Source organism: Rhinolophus sinicus, chromosome 17, assembly GCF_057876585.1.
Source record: "Rhinolophus sinicus isolate RSI-liver-muscle chromosome 17, RSI-T2T, whole genome shotgun sequence".
NCBI classification, from domain to species: domain Eukaryota; kingdom Metazoa; phylum Chordata; class Mammalia; order Chiroptera; family Rhinolophidae; genus Rhinolophus; species Rhinolophus sinicus.
This window is the reverse complement of record NC_142517.1, coordinates 183021185-183032506: the sequence shown is the minus strand read 5'-3', so window position 1 is coordinate 183032506 and position 11322 is coordinate 183021185. Positions and strand designations below refer to the sequence as shown.

General features: G+C 41.7%; 1 protein-coding gene across 2 annotated transcripts in view; it reads right to left on the bottom strand.

Moving 5' to 3' along the window:
• Nucleotides 1-4668: 4668 nt before the first annotated feature.
• The window catches only part of LOC141568058 (aldehyde oxidase 4-like), a 143574-nt gene continuing 136920 nt past the window's right edge, over nt 4669-11322 (bottom strand). For both annotated transcript variants that reach the window (XM_088793998.1, XM_088793996.1), the window contains 3 exons: nt 9076-9261; nt 7038-7205; nt 4669-4912 (listed from right to left, as the gene is read on the bottom strand). In XM_088793998.1, coding sequence (XP_088650124.1) covers nt 4859-4912; nt 7038-7205; nt 9076-9261 — 408 coding nt within the window. In that variant the 3' untranslated portion in view covers nt 4669-4858. The remainder of the gene's footprint in view (nt 4913-7037; nt 7206-9075; nt 9262-11322) is intronic.

Below are 11322 nucleotides of genomic sequence, written 5' to 3'. Positions count from 1 at the left end.
CATACAACCAGCTCTAATACTTCTTTTGGATCAAAAATTAATATAAGACCCAGTATTTATTATATTATATTATATTATATTATATTATATTATATTATATTATATTATATTATATTATATAAGAGCGGGTCTTATATTATAGTAAAATAAGACCGGGTCTTATATTAATTTTTGCTCCAAAAGACACATTAGAGCTGATTGCCCAGCTACATCTTATTTTTGGGGAAACACAGTAGCTGAGAAAATGCCTCTGGCATTGCTCAAATTTGGTGGGGTCCTAGGAAGTCACCAGGGTGGAGTGAGCGGAGTTTACCAGGCCAATACACATTTACATTTGGTTGTGTGGGGAAGTGCTCAACACAGGAAAGATGGTGTTCACCTGCTAGTTACACAGGAAAAGGACCCCACACAGGGAAAATGGTGACTCACTCTGTCCTCATCTTGACATCACACAACTCAGTCTCTTCCTGTATATCTCTGACACCTCCCAAGTCATTATCCCTCCACGAGAGCCCGGGGTGAGTTCCTGTGAGTGAGTCTGTGAGTGGGAGCTTTAAGGGTACATCTGGGTTTCCTGGAGCCTTGTGTCTAATCCTGTCAGTTGGAATCCCCACTCTATTTTACAGCCAGATGCCATGGGGCCTCTTCCCAGCATAAATACTCTAGGCTGGGGAACCTGGTGTGGGGCTGGGGTCCCTTCCTCCTCTGTGGGGAACCTCCGTGGCTGAGATATCCCTCCGAATTCTCAACTGCCATGTGGAGGTGTGGGGCTGACCTGTTCCGCCTCTCTGCCTCTCCTAACAGTCTCAACATGGCGGCTTCTTTATATCCTTTGTTATAAAACTTCTGTTCAGGAAGACTTCAGATGGTTCTCCAAGTTGATTATTCTATAATTTGGCTGTAATTTTAATGTGGTCACTGGAGATGGCAAGTACAGTGTTTATCTATTCCTCCATCTTGGATTCTTCCTTGATCAGCTTCCAACTTTCTTTACAATTCTAATACCTAGGTCCCATCTTCATGCACCTATGGAGATGAGTGTTTACGAACATGTGCATGTACTTGGGTGTGTATGTGGCAGTTTCACATGTGTTAAATAGTTGCTGAATAAATACATAACAAGGTCATGAGAGGAGAAGTTGGAGATGATGCTGTGAATTAAGGCCTTCAAGTCAGATATCGGATTATGCCACCTTTGCTAAAAATACCCCCAACAGCTCTCTGAGGTCTCAAACATAACGAGCAAACTCCTGGCCCAGTGTGAAAAGCCCTCCACAATCTGTCCCTGCTTCTGGCCTTAGACTCTCTTGCTCTTCAAAAATAATCTTCTGCCCCAATCAAACTACTCTTCTCATCATAATTCTTCTGCTTAAACCTGGCATTTCTCTACCTGAAACCTTCCAATGGCTACCATCACACTTAGCAAAACCTGATATGCTTTCCATGGAGGCCTCACGGGATCGGCCCCGCCCATCTCTCTGAGCACATCTTCAACCGCTTTCTCCCTTGTTTGTAATCTCTGCCACATTGGCCCTTTCCCTGCTTGTTGACAGTGCTGAATTCTTTTCTGTCCCAAGGCATTGGTGTATGTTCTGCAATCTGCCTCAACTTCTCTTTTCTCAGACATTGGCATGGCTGATGCCTTCTTATTTGAGTCTGAGTTCTTTTCTGATGACCCAGTCTGAAGTAGCACCTCCTTCACGCTCTCTGTACCACCCCATTTCATTCCATCTATAGCACTCATGTTTACCTGACATGGATTCTTGTTCACCTTTTTAGCTGCTTTGCACATTGGAATGTAAGTTCCATGATGTCAGGGACATTACTTTCAACTCACCACTATATCCCTGGGCCTAGAAAGGTGCCTACCCTAGAGTAAATGCCCCATGAGTATTTGTTGAATGACTGAAGAAGGTTCTTCTATGTCTGCAATGCTAACTACCTGGTTCCTGTCCCACTGTGATTGCCCTCCCTCCCTCTTTATCTAACACCAAAAAGCAGCATCAAACCTCCCTTCTCTCCTTTCTCTTAATTCCAAAAGCACCAGTAGATCCAACCAATTGCTTCTTTACTTTTCATTTAACAAACCAGGAACCAGGAAACTAGTCTCTTATCTGCCACTAATGGTTGGCTATCTTTTCAATGTTTGTGTCTAATTTTCTAATTAGGTAATAAGCTTCTGGAGATTAGAATAGCTAGTTGTATCCCTCACAATGCTCAGCATGAATGACAACTTGTTCTTTGCAGGGGTTAATAAATGCTTGACTGATTACCTAAACTACTTTAAATGAACATTAGTGATTCATTCATTCATTCACCAAGTAGATGTTGAACATCTATCTCGCACCAGGCCTTATGCAAAGTGGTAGAGGCACAGTGGAAAACAAGATCTACAACTTTCTTACTCCAAGGAGTTTATGGTTAAGAGGAGAGACAATTAACCTGTGATTAAATATTTACCATTGTGAGAAGCATAGAACAGGGGGATTAGCTTTATTTTGGGGAGAGGGATCAGTGAAGGCCCTAAGGGACATCTAGTCCTGAAACATAAGTAGGAGTTAATTGAATGAGAATTGGTAATGGTGGGGGGCCGCCTGGGGAAAGAGAGACTGGACAGAGGCCCTTCTTATGGCTGCTTCCACTTAGGGAAAAACTGACTCAGGGATTGCTTTTAGGGGTCCACAGTTAGTTCACCACCTTACTTTGTCCCTTAAAAAAGGGAAACCAGTGAACACAAAGAGCACAAGATTCCCATTTATAGGAGCAGGAATGCTGCCAATGAAAAACATTGTGTTTCAAAATGCTTGGGATAAATCCTTAAGTGTTGATATAAAATACAAGCATTTAATGTATAAGAACAGCTTTAGAATACTATAATCAGATTATGGTATTAGGGTTGGAAGATATAAAAGGACTTCGGATTAAGGGAACAAAATATGTTAATTTCTGGGAAACTGGAAACTGACCTTGAATATTTTCAAACTTGTTTCAGCCAGGGAACCTTTTGTTTGAATGAAATCTTATGAAGTGTGAACAAATTAAACACAAAGTTTACTGCTTGGCTGAGTGGGCTGTGGGTGAGGCCTGCAGTTCTTTGGTTTTCTCTTCCTTCAGAAACACCCCAGTTTCTGGGAGCTCAGTCTAAAAATCATTCACTGCAGAGTGAAGACAGGCTTGACCAAGGTAGGATGATTTCTCTGCCAAGTGTTTCTCTCAGATCTCATCCAAGACAATGGGAAAAGCAGCCACTGCTTCTTTTCTTTCTTTCCTTTCCTTTCCTTTTCTTTTCTTTTCTCTTTAAAGGAAAAAGAAAGACTAAATTTCTTCACTTTTAAATGGATTGTTCTGGTGGGTGAGAGAAACTCAAATCTATTGACTCAGGTGCTTGTATGTTTCTTATGAAAAGGTATTACGAGTTACATCAAAGAATCATGTTACTCAATGACAGAATTAATATTGGAAATGATTCTGTCCTTCCCCATAACTTAAACAAATCTATTTCTGGGAAAAAAATGTAATGAATGCTGTTCGCTGACGTAAATGGAAAAGTACTGGCCACTATTTCTGTGTCCCTGGTGTGCTGCCGTCTGTTGTGAGCTCTTCAAAAGCCAAAGATGGAATACATGTGAGCAAATCAACAGTGGAACACTTTTTAGGACGCTTGGGTTGGTCATTAAATGCCCATGTTCCAGACCGTCCATTCTCAGCATTTTGACTATGAGGCTTCTTCCCTTTCCCTCCCAGCTCCAATTGTTCAGCATTGGCTGAACCAGGTGGCTGCGGGGCTTATGGGAAGCTGGGTACCAGTGAGGCCTCAGGCTGTGAGGGAGAGGGGTTCTCTCCACCACAGTCGAGGGGAGTCCTGAAAATCCACACCTTGAGAACTGTGAATCTGGAGGAGAGTTTGCTCCTTTGGAGTATGAGTGGGGCATAGAGAGAGTTTGACATTGGTGTGACTAGGAGGTCACCTGCCAAATGAGTCGCACGTACCCTTCCTGCCCCTGGGTCTGGATGAGTACGAGGAGTGGGCCTGGACGGTAGAACATCTGGCCAAAAAGGAGTATTCTCAAGCCTTCAGAATTTCAGCTTGCTTGGGACCTGCCGTCCCTTTCTTCTTTCCTATTTCTCCCTTTGGAATGCTAATGTCTATGCTATGCCTACCCGCCATGTATTTTGGAAGCACATAACATGTTTGGTTTCCTAGGTTCACAGCTGGAGAGCAGTTTGCCTATATATGAGAAGGACATGAATTTTGGGGGCTTAGGTGTGGAATAGTATGGTCTGAATGTTTGTGTCCCCCCAAATTCATATGTTGAATCCTAACCCCCAAAGTGATGTTAGTAGGAGGTGTAGCCTTTGGGAGGCGAAGAAGACATGAGTTAGAGCCTTCCTATTTGGAACTAGTGCCCTTATAAAAGAGACCTCAGAGAGCGCCCTTTCCCCTTCCACCAAATAAGGACACAGTAGGAAGATAGCAGTCTGTGCTCACCAGACACCAAATCTGCTGGTACCTAGATCTTGGACTTCCTGGCTTCCAGAACTGTGAGAAATAAATGTTTGTTTTTTATAAGCCACCTAGTCTATGGTATTATGTTTTAGTCCTAAATGGACTGAGACAAACCCCCATGATGTTGTAGATCTTCAGGATAATGCAAGTAAAAGTAATTTTGATCCTTTATTATACATTTTGGTGAAAATTTGCATCCTAAAATATAATCATGCAGTGACCTAAACTACAGAGAATAATTAAAACATGCAAAAATTACCCTTGACAATGGGAGCCAACTTATATTTTGCTCTGGTTTGAAAATGTTAAGGTCAATCACGAACTCTTTCATTTTCTAAGGAAAATGTAGGATTAAGACACACGGATGGACCAAGGTGTAAATGTTGAAGGATCATCTCTGGGTATCTGAAAAAGATCAACAGAAGGAAGATGGTTACTAATGACACATTGTTATGGTGAACAAACAAAACAGAAACAGACTCACAGACACAGAGAACCAACTGATGGTTGCCAGGGAGGATGGGTGAAAAAGGGAAGGGATTATGAAGTACGACATAGTCATGGGGGTGTACAGTACAGTATAGGGAATATAGTCAATAATATTGTAATAACTATGTAAGGTATCAGGCGGGTTCTAGACTTATTGGGGAGAGCACTCCGTAATTTATATAAATGTCTAACCACTATGCTATACACCTAAAACTAATATAATACTGAATGTCAGCTGTAATTGAAAAAATGAAAAAACAAAACAAAAACCTTAATAAACAGGTCAAGGAAGAAAATCTGTTTAATCATCGCAACAAAATAAAAGCTTCTGAAATTCACAGCTGTTAAAAAATAAAAGGGGTCTGAATTCTGCTGGTGTGCCCGTGGAGCCTTTGGCCTCTATCCCTTTCTCCTGCCTGGAACACAGTCATGACATCAGCGGTGCAGCCAGCATCTTGTAATCGTGAGATGAAAGCCACACTCTGAGGAGAGTGGAACAGGAACAGGGAAGCAACCTACATCCCAGATGGCATTATTGGACTGCCCTGGGCTCCAGAACTTCTTTTTGTTTCTGAAAAATAAATTTCTGTCTTGTTTTTTAAAAAATTGCTGTTATATGAGAAAACTTGTACTTAAGAAAAATTTTATTTTTAAAAAACAAATCAACATCCACTTTATCCTTATCAAAATCATAATTTTCATGTTTCTTTCAGTCCTTGAGTCATAAATCTCCTTATTCTTGTAAACATCTTTTTTTTGGATTGATTTATTGCCCCTATTATTATTATTATTATTACTATTATTTTACTAGTTTCAAGTGTACGAAGCAATGTAATAGTTAGACATTTAAACCCCTCATAAAGTGATAACCCACCCCCAAGCTACTACTCCTCCAACATCGTATATAATTGTTCCAGTACCATTGACTGTCTTCCCTATGCTGTACTCCACAGCCTGTGACTATATATACCTGTATATTTACAGTCGACATTCAATATTATTCTACTTCAGCTTCAGGTGTGTAGCGTGTTGGTCAGGCATCTACTCTGTCTTATGATGTGATCTCCCTGATAAGTCCAGTGCCCGTCTGGTACCTTACCTGATCTTTACAACATTGTTGATTATATTCCCCCTACTGTATTAACTATCAATTTGTATTTCTTAATATCTTCACCTTTTTCACCCTGACCCCAACACCATTCCCATCTGTCACCCTGATCGATCTAGTACCTATCTGGCACCATGCCTAGTTATTACAATATTGTTGACTATATTCCTTATGCTATACCCTACATCCCCATGACAACTGTGTAACACCCAATTTGTTCTTCTTAGTCCCTTCCCCTTTCACCCATCCTTAACTCCCCTCCCATCTTAAAGAAGTCCCTCTAAGAGTCCTTGTAATACTGGTTTGGTGGTGATGAACTTCTCATAAACTTCTTATGTTTGGAATAAGATGCATCTTATTCGGAGGCCCTGTAATTTCAAAGGCATAAAGTACAATCTAATTTTATGCCAGCAACTCATTTAGGGCTGCAGTAAGCAGCTGAATACAGGAGTAGTCTCTGATGATAGTTCCAAATATGTTTTTAGCAGCTGGAAAATGGAACTATATTCTATTAATGTGTACCCAGTGACTTGATATTTTAATTTAAGTTATTTTTATTAGTTTGCTTAACACATACTTTACAAATAATTGACCAGATGTCTATTTAATCTAATTTGGTTATTGTGCTAATTAAAATATCACATCAACTGCATTTCAGCCAAATGTTTAAAGAAATAACCTACTACTTCTATTTGCTATTAACACTGACTGAACTGGGTGTGTTTTTCTTTGGGGTCAGAAACAATTAAACCATCATTTAGAGAGGTTCACTCACTTTGCAGTTGCTTTGAAGCATATAGTAGAAGCAAGTGGAGGAAAAATGAGAATTTTCATTGGAAGAGATGAACCTGCCCTGTAAAGTTTGTCATGGTTACCAAATTTACGCCAAGACCCTGAAAGATTACAACAGGAGCCTCTCCTCACGACCCTTACCATCTCCGTAAACTGATCCATGCAATTCATTCTAATCAACTCAGGAGTTGCTGGGCTATTCAGGGTGAAGGTCGTGGTCAACCCTCTTTCTCTTCGGGCAGCAGTCACTGCATCTTGTATGGCAAAGAACACGGAGGATCCCAAGAACATTCCAGCCTCACCCAGTCCCTGAGAAGGAGTGCAAAAGGCCATCAGAAATGCATGGTTGTTTTAGCAATAATTTGTGTTCACACACACACATGTGCACGCACACACACACACACACACACACACACACACACACACACACACTCACTCACCTCTTCTGGCTTTATTACCCTCAGAGTAGAGTGTGTCTGACTTGCCAGAATTGATTCCTCTCATGCCGATTTGTGTGTGGGGTCCTCCTCAGAGTAGCCCATGAAAATGCCCCAGGACATCAGGGTAGCAGGGCAACTAAAAACTCCTGTTCCTCCACCCTGGTCAAGAAGACCAAAGCCCTTGGTGCCCTGTAGGGTACTCCAACTTTGGTTTCAGACCATTTGTGTTTAATCGAAGACCACAACAAAACCACAATCTTTTGGCTGAGCTTGAAAGACAGTGAGATGGTTGCCTCTGGACTGCTGAGTTTTCACATGTGCTCACTTCCCTGGGTGTGGGTTGGATGCTTTTGAATTAACAGTATGGGGCCATTGTATTCTGAATAATTCTCGTACTGATTTTTCTTCTTTCTTCCTTCAAAGTTGTCTGGTCTTTGGCCTATGTCCAGGGCTTTAGAAGAGAGATGGGACAAAGTGCCCTAAGTAAATAGACTACCCCAGGCTGTGGTTTTTGCTCTGAAGCAGATGTGGAAGGACAGGGGGAGCTGGTGAAAGAAGTGGTTTCCTCTGAGGTGAGGAGGAAGGGATGTCTTGTGCCCTATTTGGAGCAGAACCGGCATGAAGGTGGCTAGACCTCAAGAGGCAGGGTCAGTCAGGACAGTCGTTAGAGATGTCCCTGGCCAAAGTCTGGTGCACAAGTGGAGATAGAGGCCTTTCATACAGGAAGTCTGACCTTCCTTCCAACTTTGACCTACTCCTGAGAAAGAGGGAGAATTCCCTGTAAACCTGAGGTTAGAGATGCCATCTGTACGGGCAGTTATGGGCTCAGAATAGCACTTACTTTGGAGAAGTTGTGTTTTTGTGTACTTGCGTTCGAGAACCTTTCCCTTAAGTCTATATGGGCCAGTGAGACCCCCCTTGGCTACAAGGAACATGGGTCAACACCTCTGGTATCAGTGTCTATTAAAACCTCAGAGAAAATCAATGGTCAAGGAGAAACTTGTTTGAAAGCCCATGCTGACTTGGGAAGGGTGTGAGAAAGGAAGAATTGAATCTGGAGGACATGTGGAAAGGGTGCACAAAAGAAAACTCTGGGCTAGTGAAATTTGTCTAAAACTTCAGTTTTATCTCATGGTGGCACTTAGCCTAATGAATCAAGATGTTTGACTCCACCTTTAACCATCTTGTTTGATTTAAATTAGTTTCATGATATCTCTCAAGAGTGAAGATTCTATTTGGGTTTCTGAACGTCAGTGAGCACCACTTTGTCATGAGTTTGTTTTTCTTTTCCCATCTCCCTTTGGGATCTGCAATTCCAAGGTGTAAGCAAATTCAGGAGACTGTTTCATTACTTCTTGAAGGATTATGGGCTCAACTAAGCACCCCTTCATTCATGTGCTAAAGTCCTACCCCAATACATGACCATACCTGGAGATAGGTCTTTAGAGAGACAATGAAGTTAAAATGAGGTCTTTGGGATTGCTTATAAGAAAAGGAAATTAGGATACAGAGAGAGTGACATCAGACAGGTACACACACAGAAAGATGATTATGTGAGGACACAGTGGGAAGGTGGCTATCTGCAAGTTAAAGGGAGGCCTCAGAAGAAATCAAACCTTGATCTTGGACTTCCAGCCTCCAGAACTGTGAGAAAAAGTACCTCTGTTTTTTAGTTCATCCAGTCAAATATTTTGCTATGGCAGCCCTAGCAAACGAATAGAGAGATCTCAAGTTCTTACCTTGGATGAGTAGATGGCTATGGGGTTTTGGGAATGCACCAAAGTGACATAGAACTCTTCTGGTATTTCAGCGACAGCGGGGATTTTGTAGTCATTTGTACCCCGAGAATAAAGCACACCTTCTGGGGAATATTTCAGTTCTTCTGTGGTATATAATCCCATGCCTTGAATAAATCCTCCTTCAACCTACAGACAAAATTTTCCCAGTTTATAAGCAAAAGATATTGATTGGATAAATAATCCCATGGGACTGCACATGGCGCTCTGAGCAATAGTGAGCCATTTGGGAAAGCTCTATGACAGACTTTACAAAAGGTCCTTCAGGATCTGGTGCCTGCCATCCTGCATGGCCTCATTCCTAGCTCTTCTTGCCCAGCTATCCCGCATTCCAGGGACCCGACACTTGTCAAATTCCAGGGAACCCTCCAAGCTCACCAGATTCCTTCAGACCTCCAAGTCTTTGTAAAGGTAGTTGCCCCTGACTCTCTCCACTGCTCCCCAGCTCAGGTTGTCCACCTGGTAAACTCCTATTCATCCTCCAAGTTTCCAGCTGAAGGATAACTGCCTCTTTGGAGCCTTTGGAATCCTGCCACCATCTCCTGGATGGATTTAGAAACTGCTTCTTCCGGGCTCACTGCATTTGAACCCATTCCCCCATCAGGGTGGCACTCAGAGGGAATTTTCCTTGCTCAACTCTTTCACTTTTGCTCTTGCTTCACTCTCTCTTGCTAATTTATAAGTATACTGAGTCCTGGCCTTCTTGTATCGTATACTTAGCATGGTGCCTGGTGCATAAATACTCAATAAATTTTGTTGAATTAGATGAAAAAGAAGCTAACATTAAAGGACCAGGAACTAGAATAAATGGAATCAAGACACCATTTATTATAATATTTGGATTTGTTAACTTCCTTTTATAAATTACCATGGAGAGTAGATCAATGTTAAACAAGGTGGGTTGGAAGAAATATTTCTATTAAATTAAATATTTTTTTATTAAAAGCCATGTTGAGTTTTAATTGCAAACTATTATGATCTTAGGGAAAAAGGCTTAAGGTCCTATTTAAAGGAGTTGTCTGCCTTGAGGTTAAACAAATTGAAGGAAAGTCACAGTTTGCATTTTATTGATTTGTAAACAAATTTAGATGCTGCATGTGGGTCTTTCCAAATGCTTGCCCCTAAAGGAAAAGACTGAGGTCCAAGAGTTCCAGTCTAACACACTTCTGGTTTTCTTTCCTTTTCCAATGGGACCAACGTAGTGTTTTCCCTATCATAACATCTATATTTTTGCCTTTGCTTAAGCAATAAAGAGGCAGGAACAAGCTGGGAGGAGGGGATAGAAAGGGGAAAGGTAGTTGGGGCCTGAGGCTAGCTTTGGTTCTCAAACTTTACAGACTTAAGATGAGTTTCAGGTACGGATTAAATGTGCAGATTACAAGTCCCAGTTTAGCAAAGTTATGATGGAGAAGTCTGCGCCTGGGTGGGCATAGGAATCCACATTTCCAATAAAAACTATAGGTGCTTTTGTTGCAGTCTGAGGACCACATTTTGAGGAAAACTAAGGGGACAGTTAAATTTTTCCTCAGAAAGCCCAACGGCCAATCTAGGTAAACCAATCTCTTAGGATTTAGGAGGGCGGGGAGCTGTTGGTAGACGAAAGTACCACATGTCTGTCAGGGTTAATGCCAAGCTGCTCAACCTGTCCAGCTACTGAGGTCTAGACTGTGGACCAGCTGCCTCACTTCACCTGGGAGCTGGTGGGCAGGTGTGGGGTGGGGTGATGCAGCAGGTCCGTTGGCCCCACTTTGAGTAACAAGGCTAGAGAGAAAAAAAAAGCAAAGCTACACCAATAGCTGGAAAGATTGTAACTTAAAGTTTAAAAAGGCTGTGTGTGTGCGGCGGGATGGCTCAGTTGGTTAGAGCGCGAGCTCTGAAAAACAGTGTTGCCGGTCGATTCTGACATGGGCCAGTGAGCTGTGCCCTCCGCAACTAGAATTAAGGACATGACTTGCAGCTGATAGGCCCTGGAGAAACACACTGTGCCCCAATATTCCCCAATTAAAAACAAACAAACAAACAAAAATGATTTCACTCTTAAAAAAAAAGGCTTTGGATGCATGAATTTCATTTATCTGTGAGATAAAAAGTCAAAAATTCAGCAAAGGGGAAAAATTGTGTTTAAGTATTTCTTTTACCCTTATATTTCTCTAAATTGTTCAGTCTATTTAAATTCAATATTAATTTGAA